Consider the following 26,991-nt stretch of genomic DNA (forward strand, 5'->3'; position numbering starts at 1 on the left):
GGTTCTGGAATAGTCCTGGAGCCGAGCGTGGGAGAAGGTAACAAGGGAAAATAAAAACTTTTTGCAGGGTCAGCCCACAGCACTATTTTACAGGACGCAGCACCCACAATATCATAACCACCTTCAAGATCAGCCAAATGTCATCAGATTCAAAAACACAAAAGTTTTCAATAGTTGAGAAACGTACCTGTGAAACTATTTTGCCCATCATAATCCATAAACCTTGGCCTTCGTTTCTCAGATTTCCGTTGACATTCTGTAGGTCATCCAATGCCTCACACAACTGAGAAACAAAAATGAAATATTTTTACAAAGTTGGAGACGTGTTGCTTCATAATGTATTCCGAGTTGGGTAAAACCTGCAATGTCAAGGTATTTTCTACCCAAAATTGATGCATCGGCCTTATTATCTGAACTGAAACACAGGCTTGGTTCTCAACTCTTCCCTGCCAGCTGAATGCATATTCACGGCAGCACACAGGTGGGAAATTGTGTACTTGTTGGTTGTCACAGGCAATTTCAGGTTACATAACAATTGGGAGTTGGTAGGATGGGCCCTGATCACATGATCACTGTGACAGCCAATCACAAAGATCATATGATCGGGAAACCAATGTAACACTTCCGTTTATACGTCGTATTTTTTTTCATTGAAGTGGATCTCCAGCTTTCCTTTCACTTTAGTTAATTTGGGCCAAGCTGGCCCAAGCAAATTATTTCCTACATTAGCAGGTGTGCCCACTGGGCACAGTGTATAAACTGTATGAAGCCTCAGCTACACACAGTATACAACAGTGTATCTCAAACCTTTTTCAGTCAGAGCACCCTTTAAAATTATGAACAGTCTTGAGGCACCCCATTCTAAAACAGGGTGCCACAAGACTGACCGTAATTTTAAAAGGGCACCACATTCTAAAATGTGAAAAACGATTCTACTAGTTTTATATAACGCAGCAACATCCACACATGTAGGACACCCAACATTAGAGGTGATTTATTCTTCCAAAGCAAATACACTTTTGCACACAGGTACAGACTAGTATTCCATGGTTTCTCTTCTCCCTCAGTTTTAATCCATCACTGCGCTAATGTGACCCCAGCACTGATGGAGAGGGGCAGGGGAGGGTCAAACTAGGATGCTGTGCAGGCACCCAATATCCTCCTTATCAACTGATGATGTCACTGGTTGTCAGGACGCCAGCGGTTAGAAGGTCGTAATGGTGCCCAATGAAAACTTATGGCTTTTTGTAACTAAAAGGCAGGCTTGTTCCACCCGCTGGCTTGTGTGCAAGTTTTGGGCAATTTGTTTTTAGACATTTTGCCACAGCTCCCCTGCAGAATCCTCAAGGCACCCCTGAAGAAACCTTAAGGCACCTTGGTTGAGAAAGGCTGGTATAAAGCACTGTGTTTTGGCTGTGGGACACTAACTTCCCATCCCACAAATGAACAAAATTGATTCGGAAGCTGTGTATTCATTCAAGAAAAACAAAGCAGTCTATGATTGGCAGTGTAGCGCTTAGCCCTGTCCAAATTGGTTCAGGTGTGGGATGGGAAGCTCGAGTCCCATAGCTGGAAAACAATGGTGTATACAGTATGCAGCGGAGGCTACGTACAGTGTATACACTGCGCCCAGTGGGCACACCTGTTAATGTAGGAACTGGTTTGCTTGGGCCAGCTTACCCCAGATCAAATTGTCATTAACCTCAGAGTATGAAAAACTCTCATTACATGTTATATAACAGAGTGTGCATAATCACAAAGCCACTAAAGAACTCGTTTTGTGCAGAGTGAAATATACCTGGTTGATCCTGCCTTAAGCTGTCCCTCCATCTTCTCTGTGGCCCCACTGCAACCTGAGATTGTGTCAACCAGCTGGTGTCCCCTATTGAGCATGCTAATATTTTAGTTCCCTTCTAAGCTATGAATTTCCTCCTTTTTTCTTATCTGTGCAGCCCAGGAGTCACACGTGTGTGTATACACAAAGGTAAATGACACTCCCCTCCCTCCTCCTATCGCTAAACACTATGGGGGCAGGATATAGTACGCTGATTGATTACATTCACTAAGAAACTTACATAAAAAAAAAAAAAAGCTTCATTTTGCTATAAACCAGTATTAAATATATGAAAAGTGATTGCTTATAACTGTAAAGTAAAAAAAAAAGAGCCCAGGAAGCAGAAACAGTCAGAACATAATAAAAGCTAGTGTCAATCATCTTTGACTCCGCCTACACCATATTAATGCAGAAAAACACATATCTGATGTTTAATAAAGATTTATAAGGAGCTGTAAGACACATTCACGGCTGTGCAGCCACAGACTCAGACTGTGCAAAGCATACATTATCAGGGTAATAGAAGCCCTTCCCAAGGACCTTTCTGTGCAGACACCAAAGAATAGGGAAAGATCACATGGGCACACAACAGCAAAAAAAATAAATAAAATACAATGGCATGATATATGTGCGTTATGTGAATTAGTTATGGCAATTAACACTTCTCTGTTTAGTATCACTTTAAGTAGTTAAAGTGAAAGTAAAGCTGAAGATCAGCTTTGCTGATTATAAGGTTTACAAACAACAATGTACAGTGGGGCAAAAAAGTATTTAGTCAGCCACCAATTGTGCAAGTTCTCCCACTTAAAAAGATGAGAGAGGCCTGTAATTGGCATCATAGGTTGACCTCAACTATGAGAGACAAAATGAGAAAAAAAAATCCAGACAATCACATTGGCTGATTTGGAAAGAATTTATTTGCAAATTATGGTGGAAAATAAGTATTTGGTCACCTACAAACAAGCAAGATTTCTGGCTCTCACAGACCTGTACCTTCTTCTTTAAGAGGCTCCTCTGTCCTGCACTCATTACCTGTATCAATGGCACCTGTTTGAACTTGTTATCAGTATAAAAGACACCTGTCCACAACCTCAAACAGTCACACTCCAAACTCCACTATGGTGAAGACCAAAGAGCTGTCGAAGGACACCAGAAACAAAATTGTAGACCTGCAGCAGGCTGGGAAGACTGAATCTGCAATAGGCAAGCAGCTTGGTGTGAACAAATCAACTGTGGGAGCAATAATTAGAAAATGGAAGACATACAAGACCACTGATAATCTCCCTCGAACAAGAGAAATGTATTTGGGAGGTAGTGCTCTTTCTATAGGAGGGTGGTAGGGTCCCTTCGGGCTTTGGCAGGCTGACACAATGTAGTACAAGTTGAAACTTGTGTGGTCCAGCCATCCTTGCATATTGTATGACCCAGCATAATCTGTTCGGTGTACCTTGAATTTGTGTTACAATGTCTTAAAGAGCTGATGGGAGCCAGGGGTAAGAGCTTAAAGCGGTAGTAAACCACCAAAAAAAGATTGGAAAAAAAAAAAAAAAAAAACTTTCCCCTGCAACATAATGTCAATGTGCTTGTATGCATCACATAAGAGCACATTATGAAAAACGTACCTTAGAACGAAGCCCTCCAGCTGCACGCCGTCACTGCCGATAGGGCTTCCATCTTCACCTGGTCTTCCTTCCGGGTTCGCGGGCTCTAACCGCTTGAGTGGCCTAAGCCATGATGACGTCACTCCCGCGCATGTGCGTGAGAGTCTCGGTCATAGCACAGAGCTCTGAAGGAACGGCACGGGTACACCATTCCTTCAGAGCGCATGCGCCAGTGATGTCGTCAGTTGCAAGGACACTGAATATCTCCTAAACAGTGCATGTGTAGCAGATTATTCCTTGTACCTACAGGTGAGCTTTATCATAAGCTCATCTGTAGGTACAAGTGTCCAGTGGGAGTTTGCTTCCACTTTAAAGCCCAACTGATGGTAAATGTAAAACGATTAATCTATATTGAGGATGCATTAAAACCATACATCTGTAAAAGATTTACTGTTGTATAAGTATTTAAAGCACCAGCATACCCTACTGAGCCCAAGGCAGAAAGAACAACTGCTACTTTCTATGTGTAAGCAGTGGCCCCTCTGCAGTGGTCCAACACACAATCACTGCTAGAACATAAGCTTTGCTAATTGCAGAGTCTTAGCTGTGAAAAAAAAAAAAACTGCTGTGTTAATTCCAATGACAAGCCAAGACATATGTGTGATTTTTAATTTTGCCAATAGTCCTAGTGAGGAAAAGCTTGGCCCCAGAAACAAAGTAGCACTTTATCACACAGGGACACAGAAATGGCTGACTAATAAAAGGTAATAGCAGACATCTTTTGATACCGCCCCTTGAAGATAAGGATAAGATAAGACCGCCCCTTGAAGACGTCATTCATGACGAAACTAGTAGGGCTTGGCTTGCTGGATGCTGACGTCTGTGGAGAGGATTGAGTCACGAGCGCTGTAGTGAGTGTGCGGGGAACAGGAGACTGTTATACCATTTGCTGTTTTATGCTGTTATACTGGTGTCGGTGAAGACACCCTTTTTGTGAGTGTAAATCTTTATTAAATTGTTGGATACTTTTATAAAAAAACTGGCTGCACCATGATTTTCTCTTTCATTCCCAAACATGACCTCGGTGGAGAGATATAAAAAGAGAGAGTGATATAATGCTCCTGGAACCATTATATTGAGTGGTGGATACCTACCTTATGGATGATTGTGTAGTTATTGATCATCACACCTGAGAAGTTGATTCATTGCATCTGCTCCCAGAGCAAAAAGCGTTTTTTGCTGATCTAGAGATTGATCAGCATGGAGCTCTGGTGAGTTACCCAACTTTACTTTGGTGGTGGATTTTGGGACAATTTCTTTGAGAGCACCTGAATTTGAAAAGGATTTGTTTGGACATTTGAAGAAATTCAGAATTGGATAATTTTTATATTCACAAATTTAATTATTTAAATTATTTATGCACTAAAAAATAGTTTTGCACATAATTTTGATATTTTTTGATATTAATTGAGAATAGATATATATATCTTTTGCACTAATGTTTCTACACTAAATTAGGAATAGTTTGTGGTTTTAGCGCATTCCTTTATTTAAGTTATAGCACTAAGAAATTTATTTGGTTTCTTTGAGGTGGAATTGCTGCTTTAAAGTATTAAGGGTGTGGCGCTTTTATTACACTTGTGATCTTTTGATACTTGCTCTTGGGTTTGAAGTTTATTTTAAAAGTCAATGGTTTTTCCAAATATCCCAAAGCCACCCACTACAGTCAGCAATCTGATTGCTTTATGACCATCTAATATTGCTGCATTATTACATTTACTCTTTGGTTCCTACAACTATAAGGCCTGTTTCACATGAGCTTCAGCTTTTATAAGAGCAGTGTAAACAGCAAACTTTGGCAAATCATTGGCAGAGCTTACAGCAAGCTTTCTTGAAACTTTTAAAGTACCGTTCAACTCCACTTTGTAAATGCTAAACACAGATCCTAATAGTATTGTTGATTTCCTTTCAAAGCAAGCTGCTAGCATGCTTCAGCAGGCTCTCAAGCTTCAAAAAGGGCTGAAGCCTGCTAGCAGCTTGTTTACAGTGGCAATCAGCACTCCTATTAGGGTCTGTGTTCAGCAATTAGAAACTGGAGGTAAATGGTACTTTAAAAGCTTCAAGAAAGTTCGCTGTTCACACTGCTCTTATACAAGCTGAAGCCTGTGGGAAACAGGCCTAATCTAAAACTCAGCACTAAAGATCCCATTCCTCATTCAAGAGGTTCTAAAATGGGGAAATGCTTCGGTAAACAATATCTCAAAGTCTGGACCCCAAAAAAAATGTAATTCGTAGATTCAAAGATTTTACAGTGGTTATTCTGTAGCGCAGATAAGTACACACCTTGTTATATTCAATATGGAGTTTTTCCTGTTCATTTTCCAGCTTGTTCTTAATGTTCTTCTGCTCAGACAAACTCTCCTGAAGCTGCATCATGCGCAGGTTCCGTTCTAGAGGCATGAAGAAAAAAAAAAACAAAACATTTTTTTTTTTTTACACAGTTTCACCTCCTAGAACATGTTACACCCATACTTGGGGTGTAACATATAACATGCTCCAGTACCCAGGGGCGGACTGACAACTCATGGGGCCACCGGGCAATAGGGGATCATGGGGCCCCTGTTTCCTTGCCCAAACTAAAAAAAAGTCTATGATAAAAAGGTACCAGGGGCCCCCTACTGACCCCGGGCCCTCGGGCAGTGCCCGAGTTTCCAAATGGTCAGTCCGCCCCTGCCAGTACCCCTCCTTATTCCCCGAGTCCCCAATCCCCCACAGCGGCATCATTCATTCACAGCGATCTGTGAATGATTGAACTACAAATCCGCTGCAGCAGATTGCTTGTAATTTCCATTGGACTACAAGTGCACCAATCAGCACACTCGTAGTCCATTCACACTTCCTCCAGCTTTCTAAATGAAAGCTCATACAGAGGTAAAGGCAGAAAGCTCGAGGCAGAGTGTGCAGGAGGCCTGTCACTGAACCGGAGATCTGCCGATCACAGGTACAATGCTTTGCAGGCTCAAGTAGAAGTATTTTTCCTGCAAAAATATGTGCATTTATTATTTTTTCCCCTAAATATACACTTAGCCTTTAATTAAAACAGGAACAGGAATTCAGACACATTTTATATACAGGGAATGTGAACATGTTTTGGGGCAAATGATCGTATTTGCACATAGACCACCCCTGTTCATCATACTGCCCCCCACGGCCATACTTCCTCACCATCTCCCCACTACAGCATCTTCACTTGCCTATCCTGCAGTGTCAGGTGGTGCCAGAGCTTAGATGAGGGAATGATGTGACAGCACTTTCATGTGACAGTGGTAACTGGTCTGCTGATTGGCCACTTGGGCTTCAGCACTGTCACAGAACCCCTCATACCTGGGTGCCCTGCTCCTTTATTGAGGGCTCCAGGAGTGTGGGGAGGCAGTGAGAGTGTGGCAGTATAGGCAAACATGTCTGTGGGGATAGGTTATGTGCATACATGGTTGTTTAGCCCCAGGGGTGGACTGACCATTTGGAAACTCGGGCACTGTCCAAGGGCCCGGGCTCAGTAGGGGGTCCCATGGGATGCCCCTGGTACCTTTTTCATAGGCTTTTTTGAGTTTGGGCAAGGACACAGGGGCCCCATGATCCCCTATTGCCCGGGGGCCCCATGAGTTGTCAGTCCGCCCCTGTTTAGCCCTAAATCAATTCTGTCTTATTCTTCTCATTGCAGCATGCAGCAATGCACATCATGCTTTCTGCTGCGCTGCAGTGCTGATGCATTGGGTTTCCATTCATGAATTGGCATGCACATATGCAATGCATTGCAGTATGCTGCAGTAAAGCATGCTTCAGGGCAAAGTGAAAGCCTGCCCCGCTGGAACAAAGTGACGGTGTCTGTTGACAGCCTACTTTCTCACTCCACCCAGTGTTCCCTCACTGCTGAGGAGGTCACATGTTCCCAATGTAACAATACAAGGGTTCAGATGGAGCAGCGAATGGATTGGACCTGGTGGGGTGGCAGGCTATCAGTAGACAATGTTACTCCAACTTGAATGTAAAAAAAAAAAAAAAAAAAAAAAAAAAAAAAAAGGTCTCTTATATAAAGCTGAAATAATTTTCTAATGGGGCTAAAAGAAAAGGCCAATTACCAAGGTAATAATTTACAAAGTCTGAGGACAGTGCCGGCTGCTTGTGCTTCCTCCTTCCATCAACGCTGGAACTGGTGTCAGAGTTATCCACCGGGAAGATGTCTGTGCTGATCCCCATAAGTTCTGCTTTGCGCATCAGTTTCCGTATAGCAGAGGCGCTGCTGGTGAGTGGCCGGGGCAGTTTCTCCCTGGGAACCCAAGCCTGAGGCCTGGTGTTGCGGGCAAGCTCTGACTTTACACGGTACTGCTGTAATCTGGTGGATATGCGAGCCTGAAATTGGAAAAAAAGTTAACATTTAAAGTAATTGTAAAGGCTCCTCTTTTTGTTTTTTTTCAAAAGAACAAACATGTCATACTTACTTGCCCTGTGAAGCGCCTCTTCTGGGGTCCCCCGCCGGCACTCGTCGCTGCTCCTCTTTTCCAAGTGCCCCCATAGCAAGCCGCTTGATATGGGGCACTCCTATGGGCTCGATCCCAAGCCGAACTATGCAAGTCTATAGGAGCATTCAGTGCAGCTCATCCCCGCCCCCCTCACTGAATTTGACCGACAGTAACATGATGCAATGACTCCCCCTGTTGCTGGTCAGTCCCTGTGTGAAGAGGGAGAAAGGAGAGAAGACTGGGCACTGGGATGGATCGATCCAGGAGTGAGGTAGGCGTTTGGAGGGGGGGCACAGCAAATCCTAAAAGGTTTTTTAACTTAATGCAGGGAGTGCATTTTGGTAAAAAAAGTTTTAGCTTTAGAACCACTTTAAAAGAGGTTTGTGAATTGCTAGAAGAATGTGATTCTATGGTGAACCTGCAGTGTCATACAGCCATCTCCAGCCACAGTAATGCAAAGAGAAGAGAAACACAAACTGTAAGAAGAGCTGGTGATCGCTGGAAAATGCAAATGCTGCTGAGCCCTGCGGCAAATCTGCGCACACAGGGTGCCCATTTGCGCACACAGGGTGAAATTGCAAAGACTCTTAGCAGGGATGTCTGAAACATTCATTGTCTATTGTCTTTGCACATGCATGGAATATCACCTGCACATGCGCAGATGAGCCGACCGGCTCTGCCAGGATCCAAAGGCTGGCACATCTTCTGCGCATGAGTCACAATGGTGGTGCTTGGGTGGGGGCTTTCCACTTTAAAGATGCCTCAAACATTTATAGAACTTGTCGACAGTAAAATGATCTCAGAAAATATGGGTTTTATGAACTATAAATATTGACTACACAACCAGGTCAGAAGCTTGTAACCAGAATGTTTTGTGCTGCAGGGTGAAAACTGGATCGGTGACAGGAAATCCGCAGAAAGACAAGAATACGCATCCTCCACACCAGGGGTGTTTTTTTATGGAAATTGGACCCATGACCTAAGTACCGCAAGGCAAGAGTGCTTACCACTAAGCCATCATGCAGCTACAAATCAGAGAAGAAATGAAGGACAGGACATACGAATATCCAATGCAAATAACACTTTGGTGGCTACCTATATAAAATGCAGAGACTTCACAGGTTTAATGAAGCCTTTGTAATCTTATGCAGACCAAACATTCTCAGGTTCAAAGCGATTGTGATCAAAGGTAAACATTACGACTCCCAGCTGAATTAAATGACCTTCGCTCTATATTTAAATCTGCAATGGTGGGTAGGCTGTGCCTTCATTCTATAAGGCATCATCACAGAAAATGGAATGAATACCTGGGCTTCTGGAGTGAGCTGCTTTTCTCGCTCTTTTAAGGACATTTTACAGTACGACTGCAAAGCCAAATAATTCTTCCTTTTCCATTTTCTGTCAAAGCGGTCGGCGTGCTGCTTGCAGTAAGCAAAAAATGGATCCGCGATATCCTGTAAAAGAAAGACAAAACTCAATGAGGTTTAAATGGAAAATGGAAATCCCGGAAATATTAATATGACTTATAAAGCGTGATACATTTCAAATAAAGTGTGCCTCCGCCTCAGTCTGGATCACTTTTAACCACTTCAAGTCCGGACACTTTTACCCCCTTCCTGACCAGGGCAAATTTCAGCTTTCAGCGCCATCACACCTTGAATGACAATTGCGCGGTCATGCAACACTGTACCCATATGTATTGTTTACCATTTTTTTGAGACAGACAAAACTTTATTTTGGTGGTATTTATTCACCGCTGGGATTTTAATTTTTTTTGCTATGTAAATGAAAATTTTTTAAAAAAGTGTTTTTCTTATACAATTTTGCAAATAAATAATATTTAATCATAAATCTTGGCTAAAATTTATTCCGTTATCTTTTTAGTAAAAAAAAAAAAATAAGCCAAATTAGTTTATGACCAAAAATTATAATTTTCAAACTTTTTTTACATTTTTATTTTTTTTTTCCTATTATTTATTTTTTTAACATACTGTCACTCTAGCAGTACAGTGTCACCATGGTGACACTGTACTACTTGTGGGGGGTGATGAAGATTTTTTTTTTTTTTTACACTGATTGCTTTTACACCCGTATAGGATGTAAAAGCAATCATTTCTCCTCCTCTCTGGCTGCATTCTTGCACTCATTGAGAAGTACTGAGTGAGCTGTGATTGGTCGCAGCTTGTCACATGGTACAAGGCTGTTGTGAATAGTCTTGTACCATGTGACCTCTGTGATCATTCACAGATTTCACACGTAGTAAGCAATGATGTCAGAAGTGACATCTTGCATACTACTTTGCATGTGATCACTGATTGGCCAATCAGTGATAAAATGATTGGGACCTCATACAGAGGTCCCGTCCGACGATCGATGTTTCACTGTGTCCGGAGGACACAGCGGGCACCGGATCGCGGTGCTGTGCTCTCCCAGGGAGCGCGCACAAGCAGGGTGCGGGGAGGCCGTTTATAAACGGCCACCCGACCCTGCAGTGCCACCGTCCGGCCGTTTATATAAAACATCCGGTCAGGAAGTGGTTAAGGCTCATTCAAATGTACAGGGGCGGGCAAATTGCCCTGGATGCATGTAAATATTTAGATGGTCAGCAGCATTCAGCGCACCATCATTGATTTGTACAGGACGTACACACAACACGTCACTCCTAGATTCCTCTCGGCTGCGTAAACAATTGCCTTCTTCACACTTTATGGACCTCTGTCTCCATGTGAATAAGCCAGGGGATCATTGCCCTACTGTTCCCTACATAACAGAGTAATACCTGTGCAGAAATTGTGAGATCTGGAGCCATGTTAATAGATCATTATGCATTGACAATAAATTAGACTTAAAGTGGGTGTAAATCCTTATGTATACATACATAATGCAGCAATTTCTCCTGTATGTCCTTGCAAAACTCAGAGATTAAAAGTATTTTTCACAGAATCAGGGGACAGGGAGCTGCAGTAAAGACACTGTACGAGAACTCTGAGAGCTGATTGGAGGGAACGGACACAACCAACTTCAAACAGCACACAGGAAAAAATCTGAGGCTGTGAATCACAAGCTGTGTGCTGAAGCTCCCTTCCCTGCCATCTTTTTAGCTCTTGGTGTCAGGTAAACTTGTCAGAAGTGACTCATGCTGAAAGCATAAGAGATAGAAAGCAGAGAGAAAAGACACTTAAAAGACAGGTATGGCTTTGGTTTTTATTGGCAAGTTATACTACCTAGGTGGATCACATGATCGCTGAGTTCTCACAGCCTCTCTGAGCAGAGAGCAGTGACTGTCAGGAGGGGAGCAGCTGGCACAGGCTCTCGGGAGCGGATCCCAACTTTAAAGTCTGGATCTTTCCCCAACCTGCACCGGCTGAGTGACGTCAGCCAACAGCGGGCTTTAATCTGCTGTCAGTTGAAACCGGGTCACAGGAGTGAAGAACGAACTGCACTCCTGTGGTCCACAGAACTACAGCCTAAACAGCCAGCCATAGATTGTTCTAATCTCAGCCGGTTCAGCAGGGACCAGCTGAGTTTGGAACCATCTATGGGCAGGTTGATTGTACCTACTTCGATTGTGGTGCAAATTGGGTACAACCAGCTGTAACAAACTAGCTCATCAGAGCTGGAAGCGGAGTTCTTCTTTTTCGTGTTCCTTTCTGTTATTTGAGGTATTTCTCAGCCCTCATTCCCTACCCCCTTTTCCAGCCCTGAGAGGCAAACGTTATCTCCTGACAGATGGTGTGGGACAACCAGGCTAAGACATCTGAGATTGGAGCCAGGCCGTCTGCTGAGGTGTAACTTTTGTCACCCAAACCTATGTAAGCCCACTCATTATCAAACTGACCAGAGTAATTGCACATTCCTCAGGTCAACTGTATGGTTCATATCATGGGATATGAAGCTGGTAGTTAGTTTAGTTTCCCAATGACCACTCCCAAAACGTGTAGTCAGAACCCCCCTCCCCTTTGAGAGGGACTTTTCAAAAAGAAGAGTCAAGCCTGTGAGTAGAATGTAACAGATCTCCTTAGCTGAACATCGTAACCAAAAGGAGACTAAGGAATCACCCTGCTCTGCATCTTGGATTTGCAAACCCAGGCTAAGGGCAAGTAACTTAAGCCTGTACTTTCCTTCCTAATTATCTCTTTGCTGTGTCTTTATATACATATATATTTTTGTGACACCAGCCTGTTGGGATTTTTATGCGATTATTGCCAGTAGCTATAGCTGGCTCCATTCTGCACCTCCCCACCAGGAGAACACAATAGCTCGGCAGGAGGGAAGAACAGTCAGTGCTGATGAGGGAATCATCTATGGTCGGCTTTAGTGCTCTAGAGAGGGGCAAGCAAACATAGAAATATGTGCTTTGTTCAGTTTTCATGTCTGAGATTTAGAACCACTTTAAATCAGAACTTAAAGTAGAAGTACAGCCAAAGCTCTTCTGGCCCCATTGCTCCTATGGATCACAGAAGTGCACTTTGTTCTGAGACCCATATTTAGCCCAAGCAGACTAAAGTCTGCTGTCGGCTGATGTAACTCGCTGGTCCAGGTTCTGGAAAGATCCCAACGTTAAAAGTCAGGATCCAATAAGATCAGCAACTGGCTCAGCCTCTCAGCGCACCACTGAGAGCCTGAGCCAGCCCCTCTTGCCCCCTCCACAGCTTGGCACTCCAGTAAGCGTTGGAGGGGCAGAGCAGAGAGCCGGTGACAGTCTGCCACTAGATGCACTCATTCTGACAGCTAGCATTACTCAACTCACTTCCTCTGAGCCCAGGTATTGCCCTGACCTTCTCCTGCAATGTGCAGAACTAAGCTGTTACTGTATCAGAATGCTTTGAGCTTGTAACTTCCTGCTGTAAGCCGACAACATTTTCTGTGCTGTACTAAAATTTCAAGCAGTATTACCAGCCCTGCCTGAGCGCTCCTCTGTGCACCACAGAAAAATCCCATCCTATGTTATGTAAATGGAGAGGTGGAGGTGCTTTGTAGTCCTAACACACTTCCTGTCTTAGGATCACAATGCTGCTTCTTTACAAACACAGTACAGTGAGTAAGTGTTGTCTCCCTAGTAAAGGAATTGATACTGGCAGGATGGTCAGGTGAAAAAGGAAAAAAAGCCTGAATTACAAAAAAAAAAAAAAACGTGACCACCACATCAGACTGGTAAGCTGCAATATATTTAATTTTTGTTCTTGCAGAGCACAGCAGACCACTTTCTAAACAGCCTACTCACCACAAAATGGTGACAAAGAATGAGCAAAAAATTGAAATTGGGGGGTGCAGAATGACAATGAGCTTGAGAATGGCCTCTGCAAGGAATATCTGGATCTGGGAGTAATGAGAAGGAAAGGATAGAAATATTCGGGATTTGAGGGTTCATAATTACACTACTAGCAGTTGGTGAAACAGAAGATTCCCACAGTTTATCATCTTGAGCCAGCAGAGCTGAAGGACGATGTCCTACCTCCTGGGGACACTAAGCTAAACTAGGCTTGTTCATGTGTGACGGGATATGGCTACTAGGTGGCCTGTTTCTTTGATTTTGCCTACAGTCTAACCTCCTAGAGCACATGTCAAACACAAGGCCTGCAGCCTGGATTGGGCAGAATGTGGCCCTCGCACCTCTCTTGCAGCACCCCTCATCCCAGCAGTTGGCAGCAAAAAGGAGGACAGAACTCCTTCACCAGATTTCCGTCCAGCTGCGGAGAAACTCATCTCTGCCTCCGCCCCTTCCCCATCTCAGCAGTCAGTACAAAACTCCTCCCTACAGATCCTGCGCCTCTCTGTGCAGGCACAGCACCCCCTCGTTTCTGCCTCCCCAGTCTCAGCATTTAACAAATACAGCAGCTGCCTCCAGTCCTCCTCCGGTCTTCCTCCAGACCCTGCACTTTGCTTCCCAGCTCGGCCCTCAGCTTCTTCCTGGCAGCAGCACAAGGTAAGGGGGGTGCACTGTGATGTAAGAGAGGGTGGAGGACTCTTTACCTCTAATTATGGGGGGGGCTTTATTATTCGGGGGGGTTCTTTTGACACCTGATATAAAGAAGGGGGGTTGGGTGCTCTGGACATCTAGTCTTATTGATATAAAATGGCCCTTTGATGGCAACCATGATGCTGATGTGGCCCTCAATGAAACTGAGCTTGATACCCCTGTCCTAGAGGTAGGGCTAACAGTATATGCAAAGGGCAGATGCTGTATCATCGAAGAAATTAATTTTTTTTTTTTTACATTTATCACCACTGTGTAGAATTTTAGAGGCAACCCCCTTTAAGACGCTTACTGCTCTCAGTTTACCATTTTTTTCCACGCTAAAATTATAGTTACACATTCAAAATGAAAAATACAGCAGCTGAGATCAGTCCATTTCAATGTCCTTTCATCTCAATTAAACACACTCAACACTTCCTATTACTACATTGCTTTTTTCCCCCTTTACTAGGACCCTGCTTCATTTTTTTATCAGGGTGGATATAAAGTGTATATTTTATTTTTTCCGCTTATAGTTTCATAAGCAATCTTCAAAAAGAAGTGCGTCTATTAATTTACCTCTTCGGCGGCGGCTTCAGAAAGCAAGCCTTCCTTCTGGGCACAAGTCACATGAAAGTAGGAGCGACACATCCCTGCATCGCAACTGATACAGACGCCGGTGCGGGCAAATCGCGGATCTTCACAAAAGCTGCATTCCTGCAGAACAGAGAACATGGCTTTCCACTTACCGCAAACTTAATTCACTGTATGAAATTCCGAGCGCTAGCTAAGTTTATTGAAGTCTAGCTTCCATTAAAAGAAAAAAAAAAAAACACACAGCCAGCGGATTAAGTGGATTTATCCAAAAAACCAACACCAAATGAAACAGGATTACTTCCAATAGATCTATTAATCATGCACATTTTTTAAAGGGCCTGTCCACCCAAAATAGATATTTTAGCATTTGGTAGATGAAGAAATGTTAAAGCTGAACTCCAGGATACTCCACTATCATCTAAAGAGGCACAAGTATTCTTCCTTGAATCTTGGCGCTCTTTGCGTATTTCTTGCAGATCTGTACAGTAATCCAGTGTGAGACTTTCCCTCCTGTAATAAAGACTGCTCATTGCTGCTCTCTCTCCTTGTGCAGGGTGACTGGTCTTGTCTTGGCCCCTTCCTGGGATCCTGCAGTAGGTGGAGCCTGTTGGGCCCCTCCCACAACTCTGCTCTCTGCATTAGCTATGTACAGCACATTGCTGATGTCACTGCTACTTTTACAAGATAATATCTTATTTGCAAAGGCATTTGGTGCACACAAAGTGGATTTGTATATTTTTGGCTGTTGAGAAATATCTTTTAATGAAAGTTTTTGATCCTTAGCAAGGAATGGGAAAGCAACAAAGGAGCACGATTGGGTTGAGGATAGGGCCATCAGGAGACCCTGTCAGTTTGCCCTGAATTAACAAAGTGACAGTACCTCTTTAACATGACAATATATAGCAGCCATTTCAACCCTTGAAATAAACTTATGGGTTCAGGGAACCCCTGCTAAAAATGACTATCTACAACTCATGATACATTAGTGTGACGGTCAGTGGGAAGACTACTCCTTACACTTGTGGTCATTGGGAAGAATGAACCCCTTATAGATAGCGAAAAGGATCAATGGTATCAGCGGGAACTTATCTGAGATGCAGAAATTGCTCATTGCTCAGGGAACCCCTAGCAACCTCTGGAGGAACCCTAGGGATCCATCGAGCTCATTTTGAGAAATTCTGTATGTACGGTTTTGAGGACAGATCTGCTGTAAGCGCAGACATCACTTGAAAAGCACAAATGTTAAAGTGAACTCTGGGTACAAAAACGTTCATTTAAAGATATTTCTCGACAGCCAAAAAATATATAAAGCTGATTTCTAGCTTTAATATACTATAAATAGTTCATTAGGACCATGTTGAACTATTTACTTCAGTAATACATTCGACACTTGATAAAGCGCATGTGCGCGAAACATGTTGTCCCGGCAACCGGCCTCTTCCTTCTAAAGCTGCGGCTCCAGCAAGAGTTCCCCCCCCCCCCCCCTCCGTCTCTCCACATCGTGGTGACGTCATCCAGGACGCTGGGACGTCGGGTACACGTGGTCCCTGCACTGACAGGTATTCTACTCCACTGGTTCCCTCTGAGCGGACGGGCCGTCCATCTTGGAACCTGGCTTCTTAAAGCCACAGGCTGGTTATTTATTTTTTACCATATGAATTATTAAAGGCACACCTCCATACAAGGTGTATTACTTTTATCCCAAAACTACACAGCACCTGGCTCCTGTTCATACTTCCCACAAACCGATGTGTTTTTACCATGGCAGCAGTGAGTTTTTTCCCCACCAATCACAGTTGACATATACCATTCACTTATTTCCTTTGGGACACATCTGTGCGCTTTTATCCAGACTGTTCTTTCAGTAATACATTCACCTGCTGGGAGTGCTGTATACGCTGTATGTAGCATCAGCTATATACTGTATACAGCGTTGTGTTCTGAGAACACATTGGGGACCTCACATCTCACTCTCGGAACAAAATTCAGTACGAGCTCTGCTCAGCCATTCACAGGGAGCTTTTGTATTTTCTGAATGAATACAAAGCTTCCTCTGATGAATGGCTGAGGAGGAGATTGTGACATCATACACCCTTCCTCTCTGCCCCAGCCAATCAAAAGAAGCTTTTTTATTCATTCAGAAATGCAAAGCTCTCTGTGAATGGCTGAGCAGAGCTCATACTGACTCAATTTTGCTACGGGTGTGGGACGGGAAGTTCCCATTGTGCTGCCAGAAGATAGTGCTGTATACTGTATGTAGCGGATGCTGCATACAGTGTATAGCAGCCTCTGTCAACCTTTTCAACATGGAGGACCCTTGAAATAACTTTCCAGTCTCAGAGAACCCCTGCTAAAAATTACTGCGTCTGCAACTCATGATATATTTGTGTGATGGTCACTGAGAACAATGCTTCTTACACTTTGGGAAGAATCACCCTCTTACAGATAGCTAAAAAGATCAATGGTGTCAGTGGGAACTTATCTGAGATGCAGAAATTGCTCATTGCTCAAGGAACCCCTTGCAACCTCTGGAGGAATCCCAGGGTTCCATAGAACCCTGGTTGGGAAACCCTGGTGTATAGAATGCTCCCACGGGCCACATGTATTAGTGAAGTTGAAGAAAATTAATTTTACCAAATGTAATAAATTCAGCACTTTGATGGCAAGCTTGCAAAATATTTGGTTTTTAGAATTAATCATAATATTAATATGTGTGAATGGCCTTTAACAAATGATAGTGTTAAGTTCTTCAGATATAAGTTGAGACTGGAGATAGCTGAATTAACCAGCTGAGTATTCTATATTAGGGCATAGCTGGTTAGAGGACTCTAGTGTAATATGTCAAGGGTGTTAGAAGTAACCAAAATACAATAAGTATTACAATGTATTCTAATAGTATCTGCGTGTATTTAGTTTGATTTATAAGTTGGTTAATTTTTATTATCATTTAAATATGAGCAGCTGAGGTTACATCACCAGCTTATTATGGTCGTTACATATGTGCCTGTCAATCAAAACACCATATATGTAGCGTCCCCTCCCTTCAATGAAACTGCTTTGCTAAGCAGTATTGATTCCCATACAAGGCCTTAAGATCACAAGTTATGACGCTTACTTGCTTCATAAAAGGACCATAAGGGACAGTCTCTAAAAAGACACACACACACACACACACACACACACACTCACTCATATACACACGTCTGTCCACACAGACATGCATAAGAACATTCTGAGAAGCTGGAACAGGTGCTGTAAGACCAGAATTAGTCACTTCCGTCTACTTCCCGCTTCTTCTCAAAGACTCTGAAGGACAAACAAGACATGAAAGAAGCACACGAGAAGACGGACATAATGGTGATAAACTTCTGCTTGATATTTCTGGTTTTATCTACATGGAACAGTTGATGATGCGCTTTACATTGTTATTTTAAGCCATTGTGTGATAGAATAAAATCACACTTTATTTTTTATTTCAAGGGCTCTTTCATTCATAATCGCCTCAAGACACTAAAGAAGTATTATATGTGTCTCAAAAATCCAACAGACGTAAATCGTTAATTTGGACCAGTTTAGTTCACTAAAAGCTGGAGATCAGCTTCAACATCTGCAAACCTGACAAGGCCCTTATATAGGTGGGGTCTCCTGTTGTGTGTTCCTTGCACGCAGTCCTAACTCACAGCCCTGATAGTAATTACCTTGGCACCATACTTGGAATAGTTCATCTCCGTTAGTGTCACTGGACGTAATTTGTCAATATCACCGAAAGCCACACCAGGCACATAAAGAGCACATACAATGTGAACCCACCTGAAAGGGAAAAAAAAAAAAAAAAAAAAAAAAGATGTTACAAAGGATATTTTTTCTTGGATGCTGCAGACAAAATGAGAAAAGAGGAAAATCCAGAATATAAAACATTCTTAAGAAACATATTTTCATCATAAAATACGATTTACAAATATAAAACGAAAAAAAAAATGTTTTTAGAATTTATTAGATTAGGGCCCTTTCACAACAGGTGCAGTGAGATGCATTCTTTTTTCTGCACTCCAATTGCACAGACGGTCCAAAATCCAGGCTTTCCTATGGGCATTGTTCACACCATTGCAGTGCAGTCAAAAAAATAAGTAGAGCATGCTGCATTTTTCCACATAGCAATCGTGCAAAAATGCACATGGTACACGCGTGAATCGACTTCACAGTACAAATGCAGATAGAAAAATGCACGTCAACTGAATGCAACCGTGCAAAGAATAAATGTGCAGTAGATGTGCAGTTTCTACCTTAGGGCTCATTCATACAAGAATCTGTGCATTTACTGAGTGTTTTTTTTGGTGCTCGACACTTTTTTACGCACATTTTTGGTGCATTTTTCCTATGCTTGCATTTCCTTTGAGTTCACTTTCTTCTTTTTTGAGCTTTTATGTGCACTTCAATGTATTGCAGTGCATTTGTGAGCATTTATGTGCGTTTCTATGCATTTTCAGTGTAGGAATATACAGCTTTTTGTACTTTTTTTCACTGCAGTGCAATAGTGTGAACTATGCCCATAGGATAACCTGGATTTTAGACTGCCCATGTAGTAGAGTGCAGGCAAAAATGCATCCCACTACATCTGGTGTGAATGGGCCCCTAAAGAACTAACACAATGATAAAAAAACAAAAAACAAAAACAAAAACAAAAAAAAAGCTAAAGCAAAACGAGCAATCACTTCTGTGAAAGGAGTACGCTTTATGATCGGCCAATGTTTGTTAAGAAATGTATGTATTTTTGTCCATGGCCATCTTTCACTTCACTACAGCTGTGTGTATGTCTAAATCAGGACAGTAAGGGCCAGTTCACACTAGATGTAGTCCATTGGGGGATTTTTTTCAACATCAAAAATGCATGCACAATATTTTCCATGTATTCCAATGGCCCTGGTTCACACTAGTGCAGTCAGTTCCAGTCAGTTTCAGGTGGAAAAAAAAAAAAAGAAGAACGTGCTGCATTTTTTCTGGAACATTGCAAACTGCATCAAAGCTGCACTGGAACTGTGTGTGGTGTGAGCTGTAAGCAAAAACGTATCCGGAATGCATCTGGAGTGCAATTTTGTAGTGTGAACGTGCCCTAAAAGTCAACTCCCATGCTGCAGAAGGGCTTATCTGAAATATCCTCCCGGTAAACTGACTGTGCAGGATAGACAAACTAATGGATACAAATGCAGGTACAAGTGCTAGATTCTTCAGGGTACCAGGTAATGTACAGCATATCTACTCTTCACTACAAGTCATGAATGGAGTGGAAAGTGTGATGTCACAACCCCGCCTCTCCACCTTGTCCAATCAGAGAATGCTTTGCATGCATTGAGAAAATGCAAAGTATAGAAAAGTGACACCAGAAAAAAGACCCATCAAGCCTGCCCATTTTTTTGGTATCGTTTTTTGTTTGTTTGTGGGGTTTTTTTTTGTTTATTTATTTCAGGTACTTATATAGCGCCATCAATTTACACAGCGCTTTACATGTATATTGTACATTCACATCAGTCCCTAACCCTCAAGGGGCGTACAATTCAAGATCCCTAACTCACATTCATACATACAAATACTAGAGCAATTTAGACAGGATCCAATTAACCCACCAGCATGTCTTTGGAGTATGGGAGGAAATTGGAGTAGACTGAGGAAACCCACGCAGGCACAGGGAGAACATGCAAACTCCAGCCAGGAGGTGCCGTGGCTGGGATTTGAACCAATGACCCTAGTACTGCCAGGTGGAAGTGCTAACCATTTAGCCACTGTGCTGCCAAACACCAGGTAATGTACAGCATATCAACTACTCTTCACTACAAGCCATGGATCGGGTGGAAAGTATGATGTCACAACCTCGCCTCTCCACCTTGTCCAATTAGAGAATGCTTTGCATGCATTGAGAAAATGCCAAGTATAGACACATAGAAAAGTGACAGCAGAAAAAAAAAATCAAGCCTGCCCATTTTTTTTGGTATCATTTTTTGGTTGTGTTTTTTTTTGTTAACTTTTTTGTCTGAGTATAGATCTATGCTTGTGCAAAGCATGTTTGAAGCTATTCTCTGCATTCTCTGAATGGTCTGCCCATGCCGAGCAGCCAAACTCAAATGTTCACAATGCAGGAGGGCAGCTGCTCAGCACAGGACCCGAAAGCTAATGAAGATCACCGGAGTAGTGGTGTCTACTACAAAGACCTCCAGCTTCTAGAGAGATCCCACAATTGCATACTCATGGTAACCCTCAAGATCTGACACTTTTCGCCCTGCCCCAGAGTTTCGCCCTAAAGCAGCGTGAATTGCGTCAGGGGGCGTGGCCTAGAAGAATCTGAGGCTGTTTCTACATCATATCTCATGCTGGGCCAGTGGTGTGCAACGTCCATCACACTATATGGTATATGCATAGCTACACCAATTTAAGCTGGAACAATGTAACTAGGTATAAAAATGCCATACCTGGAATTCTGGTATTTTTCAGTTCTTGCAGCATTTTTACCCGGATAAAACATTGGGAAATATGTATTGCACAGTACTGATTTTTTTTTTTAACCAGATATACACTTTAACCACAATGTAGGCATGTTAACATATGTGCAGTAATGCGCCATAAAGCCCTAAAACGGGCCCCTTGTTACTTGAATACATTCTTTTTTTATTACAAAAACTAGCAGATGCCAGTAATAAAAATGTCATCTGCATGATATTATAGTAAATTGACTCTTAAGTCAACATGTTCTAAAGCGAAGGTGTTACTAATTCCATGTAGAATAACCAACGGAAGAAAACCAATATCAAGGGTTGAAAATGGTCCAAGAAATCACAACCCCAAATGACTATAAAGCCATAATAATCATATAACGAGACGGTCTGAAGAGCTATCCACATATGCATTGCCCTTCAGACAGCATTTGGCAGGTGGTGAGGAGGCCTGCTTTAACCCTTTGGACCCCGCACTAGCAAACCACAATGCACGCGGTTGTGGGGAGGTTGCAGAGTGGCCCCACTTACTTGAATGCGTTGGGATTGGTGGGCTGTAGCGTCTGCTGAAAGGGACAGAGGGTATCATTCCTGCCACAGCTGGTGTGCACTTCCCTGCTGTCTCTGCAGCTAAAAGGGGAGCAGTTAAGGGGCAGTAAAACTGTAGATCAACCATGGGGTTTTGCTACCCCCCCCCCCCGTCAATCAATGGTGTCAATGAACCCTTAAAACATAAAACAGATTCTTTAATTTGTACTATTATGGGCCGGTTCCCTCCTTCCAAATGGGGGACCCTGGCATCTGGTGGCCAGTGGATTTGGATCCAAAACTTTGTTGAACAGAATGGCTTCTTTAGACCTTTTTACCAATATCTTGCAAAGGTCATTCTCTATTTAACAGTCTATGCAAAGATGGTCACTTAAAGTAGCACTGTGGAGCTATCACTTATGTATTTTCCCCACAGGATCATTGTAACCCTACACAGTTGGCCCAGATCCCCCCTTTGTCCCCTGTGATCTCCCCACATTTTTAGCCTGTGGGTACAACCAATTGGCTTCTGAGCATTTCCTTTAATATATTTTTTTTTCCATTTCTGCTGAGGAAGCAGGTTAAATATTTGTGAAATGTGTTGAGTGACCCGGTCCCACTATGTGCTACAGCTGACCCCAGAAATACATAAAGTGGTTGTAAAGCTCAGGCATGAAATATGAACAAATCATATCCCTCTATAGTATATACTTGTCTCAATCCAGAGCATTAACTGTCATTTCTGTCTGCTGCTTCATTCCTCCTCCACCTGCATGAATCACTTTTGACAGGTTTTCCCAACACCAAGAGAAAAATGGTGACAGGGGAGGGACCTTCAGCTGATTGACAGCCTCAGCTCTGTTACTGTGAGCTGTGTGAATAGGGGTGTGTCCCTTCCCTCCAATCACTGAGCTCTGCAGTGTGCAATTTCAGCTCCCCGCCTGTTTTCTAAGAGGTCAGACAAGCCTTATAAATTCTGGACTTTGAACAGATGTAGAGAAGAGAATACAGCAGATAAACAGGTACAACTTATGTAGGAGAATTTGTTTTATATATGTGTATCACCTGAGGCCTGTTACTTTACTGGGTATTGTGACGAATGTGGTGCCCAACCCCTGCACTTCTCACCAACTCGTTACAAAGGACCAGCCAATCTGTCACGTGCTGTCACTGGCGCAACAATGCCACTCTCAGGTTTACCCTGCACAAAGATTTTCCAGCTCGTGGGACCACAATCTATGTCAGCAGCCTGAGAGCGATTGTCCCTGGGTCAGGTTAATTACGCAATTAACTCTTCAAACTCCAAACTGCCACCAGATAGCTTTGGACCCATCAACCCTTCAAAATGTTAGAAAGAACAAATGTGAACAATAAACGCCTGTAACACACACTGTCACCACAGGCAGATATATTCAGAGGAAAAGTATATACAGTAGCACTCTTCAAGAGACAGGGATTCTTTAGTTTGCATTAAAAGCTTTAGAGATCGTTTCAACACTTTTCAAAATAGGGTTTATTACTAAAAAGGTCAAAATGGAGCAATTAAAATATTTACAGAAAGGGATGTTACAAAGAAATAAAGAGAACAAAGTATGCAACAGAGAAATAAAAGAAAGGAGTTGAGAAGACAGAATACTTGCAAAGTTCTGGTTTAGCAGAGTCCAGTTGTCCAAGCAAAAACGTTGCCTTGGCTCTCAAGTCTGTTAAGATGTTTCTTGGCTGATGTTTAACGAAAGCTCCCTTAGTAGATCCAGTCAATCCTTTTTCTAGTGTGTCAAAGAGGTGTCGCCTGAGAACAACTGACCAATCATCCAGTTTAGGGGATGGGTACTAGGAGGTCACCAAATTTATGACCAAGTCCCAACTGCAGTTTCATACTAATATTAACAACTTCCAATACGTGCAGGTGCTATTCTAGTGACTGGCAGATTATTATTCAGAATTATATTTTGAACCCAGGGATACCAAACACAGCGTACCTTTGTCACCCAGGAGGGAACAGACTGCTTTCTCCCCTTTCGAATGTGCTAACATAGTCATGTATGACCTTGATTTGTTCGGTGTGATATTCCCTATTCAAATATACACCTAATATTATTATTATACAGGATTTATATAGTGCCAACAGTTTGCTCAGCACTTTACGATATAACGGGAGACAATACAGCAACAATACAGTTCAATACAAGAGGGATTTGAGGGCCCTGCTCCTTGGAGCTTACAATCCAGGAGGGAGGGGCTAGTGGTACAAAAGGAAGTAACTGTGGGGGATGAACTGGTTGGATGAGTAGAAGATTCCAGTATTAGCTGAGGGCAGGATAGGCTTCCCTGAAGAGATAGGTTTTCAGAGATCGCCTAAAATTTGTCAGAGTAGGCGACAGTCTGATAAATTGGGGTAGAGAGTTCCTGAGGATGGGGGAAGCTCTGCAGAAGTCCAGGAGACAAGCATGGGAAAAGGAGACAAGGGAGCTAGAGAGTAGGAGGTATTGCGAGGAGCAGAGAGTACGGTTTGGGTGATATTTAGAGACAAGATCTGTGATGTAGTTTGGGGCAGAGTTATAAATGGCTTTATACGTTGTTAGTGTTTTGAATTTAATCCGTTGGGCAATAGGAAGCCAGTGGAGGGATTGGCAGAGAGGGGTGGCAGATACGGAACAGTTAGTAAGGTGGATGAGTCTGGCAGCAGCATTCATGATAGACTGAAGAGGGGATAGCCTGCGATGAGGTAGGCCAATGAGGGAGTTACAATAGTCAAGGCGAGAGATAACAAGGGAGTGAATAAGTTGCTTAGTGGTTTCCATGGTTAGGAATGGGCATATCTTGGGAGATGTTGCGGAGGTGAAGTATAATATTAATGTGCCCTGTTCCTGTTGAATTCTATGAAATGTATGAGGAATTGTTACATGTGGAATAGACGTTTTATGGTAGGCCTGCATTCCTAGAGCTCTAATGGCCTTACAGGTCATGTGTGACTGCTTGACTGAGTTATTGTTTTACGATGGGGTAGAGGAAAGTGTTTTTCATGGTCCCTGGAAACAGACATCATGCCAAGACTAATTAGCTGTTTACAGCTCTGGATGCTGGTGTCTATTTGTGTTTTAATTAAGATAAGAGGCTCTTTTGAAGTTCATTAAAAGTTACAGCTACAAATTCCAGTTCTCAGGAGGAGGGGAGAAGGTTATTGCTCATGAAAAACAAAAATGGCCGCCGCGTACAGGTTCCATGTCCCTATTGCGCACAATCGTTACAGGTATCTGTAAGGGTTTACAACCACTTTAATGATCCGTTGTCTGGGAACTTTGGAAATGTCTAAACACTAAACAGTGGCAAATACAAGGCACACAGAGATATAATGATAGTACATAAATGTATTGTCATGTGTGCGGTTACCATTGTTCCTATTTAATTTATGAGGTTTTTAATATGTAAAAATTAAAAAATTTTATACTATGAAATATTTGTTTCAGCAGATTTCGTGGCATCTCAATAACCAACTCAAGTGATTTTCTTGACAGTTGCACTGTATAAAAGAGTAAAGTAAAAATAAAGTAAATGCCAGCTGCTATTGCAGACCCCTTCCTCATCCTGAAGGGCTATAAAAGAGGATCAGCTTTGTCCAAATAAAATACCATTCAAAAAAACAATATGGGTAATTATTTGCCACCCAGAAATCTTACGTGGGCTAAAAAAAAAAAAAAAAAAAGAAATACGAACAGCAGATTGGTCTCCAACACTGCTGTAAATATCCCTTAAAAATAGAAAAGGGACAAAGATTCTGTTTCTGAGATGTACTATACGAGGTTAATGCATCCCCAGGACCATCTCCTGCAGAGCAGAATATAGAGATATGTATCTGAAACAAGAAGCTGCTTCTCAATTTAATTTGCACATTTTATCCATGCTCCACTGGAGTATTAAATGCTGCTGCAAGCAAAGGAGTTTATCTATGATAAACCTAAGAGTTGCTTTCTCCCTTCATAGCACCCTTCTTCAAACGTTTTCATACTTGACTTGCTCATGCGGCAAAATTAAAGACGCTGGCTCCCGACATGAGAGCTTTTTTATTGGTTTGAATGTATAAAGCTGGCCACAGATGTCACAATCTGAATGCAAAATGTACTTTAGATTTACCAGTTACTGTATGTAGTGCAAAGGACCACCTGGCTGGATACAAGCCAAATCAATTGATTGAACAGGCCCATACACTACGTAGTTGTTAGAATATGTAAAAGTAGGTACGCACGATTGGCCGATTATCGGATCATTAGCATAGTGCTTTCGACAGCCAATTCTGACTGTTCGGTGTTAAAAAAAAAAAAAAAAAAAAAAAAAAAAAAAGTGCAAGCTAGAAAATTTTTGTTGCATGTGAACACAACAACCGATTTTCGCTCAATGTGTATAGTAATCATATGGAAATAGTCAAATAGGGAAAAACGTGCATGATCAGAAGCAAAGAACGACCCAGAAGAAGGTGGCAACAAGCATAGAAATCATATACAAGAAAGAGCGCTTGCCTTTGGAAGTCGAGAATTTTTGTACAAGTTAAAGTGGTTGTAAAGGCACAGAGTTTTTGACCTTTACAGTGGGGATCAAAAGTTTGGGCACCCCAGCTAAAAATTTGTATTAATGTGCATAAAGAAGCCAAGGAAAGATGGAAAAATCTCCAAAAGGCATCAAATTACAGATTAGACATTCTTATAATATGTCAACAAAAGTTAGATTTTATTTCCATCATTTACACTTTCAAAATAACAGAAAACAAAAAAATGGCGTCTGCATAAGTTTGAGCACCCTGCAGGATTTATAGCATGCATTGCCCCCTTTGCCAAGCTGAGACCTGCCAGTGTCATGGATTGTTCTCAATCATCATCTGGGAAAACCAGGTGATGTCAATCTCAAAGGTTTTAAGTGCCCAGACTCATCTGACCTTGCCCCAACAATCAGCACCATGGGTTCTTCTAAGCAGTTGTCTAGAAAACTGAAACTGAAAATAGCTGACGCTCACAAAGCTGGAGAAGGCTATAAGAAGATAGCAAAGCGTTTTCAGATGTCAATATCCTCTGTTCGGAATGTAATTAAGAAATGGCAGTCATCAGGAACAGTGGAAGTTAAAGCAAGATCTAGAAGACCAAGAAAAATATCAGACAGAACAGCTCGCAGGATTGTGAGAAAAAATGCAAAACCCACGTTTGACTGCACGATCCCTCCAGAAAGATCTGGCAGACACTGGGGTTGTGGTACACTATTCCACTATAAAGAGATACTTGTACAAATATGGTCTTCATGGAAGAGTCATCAGAAGAAAACCTCTTCTACGTCCTCACCACAAAAATCATCGTTTGAACTTTGCAAATGAACATATAGACAAGCCTGATGCATTTTGGAAACAAGTTCTGTGGACCGATGAGGTTAAAATTGAACTTTTTGGCCGGAATGAGCAAAGGTACGTTTGGAGAAGAAGGGGCACAGAATT

At 42.4% G+C, this 26,991-nt stretch overlaps 1 protein-coding gene across 7 annotated transcripts in view; it reads right to left on the reverse strand.

The window, feature by feature from the left end:
* Positions 1–26,991, reverse strand: part of PHF14 (PHD finger protein 14) — a 370,565-nt gene that overhangs the window by 284,711 nt on the left and 58,863 nt on the right. For all 7 annotated transcript variants that reach the window (XM_089654591.1, XM_089654588.1, XM_089654587.1 and 4 more), the window contains 6 exons: positions 18,207–18,318; positions 14,491–14,628; positions 9,263–9,409; positions 7,575–7,845; positions 5,779–5,885; positions 188–283 (listed from right to left, as the gene is read on the reverse strand). In XM_089654591.1, coding sequence (XP_089510717.1) covers positions 188–283; positions 5,779–5,885; positions 7,575–7,845; positions 9,263–9,409; positions 14,491–14,628; positions 18,207–18,318 — 871 coding nt within the window. The remainder of the gene's footprint in view (positions 1–187; positions 284–5,778; positions 5,886–7,574; positions 7,846–9,262; positions 9,410–14,490; positions 14,629–18,206; positions 18,319–26,991) is intronic.

This window comes from Staurois parvus, unplaced genomic scaffold (genome assembly GCF_062004578.1).
Source record: "Staurois parvus isolate SC_StPar_1 unplaced genomic scaffold, SC_StPar_1.0 ptg000779l, whole genome shotgun sequence".
NCBI classification, from domain to species: Eukaryota; Metazoa; Chordata; class Amphibia; order Anura; family Ranidae; genus Staurois; species Staurois parvus.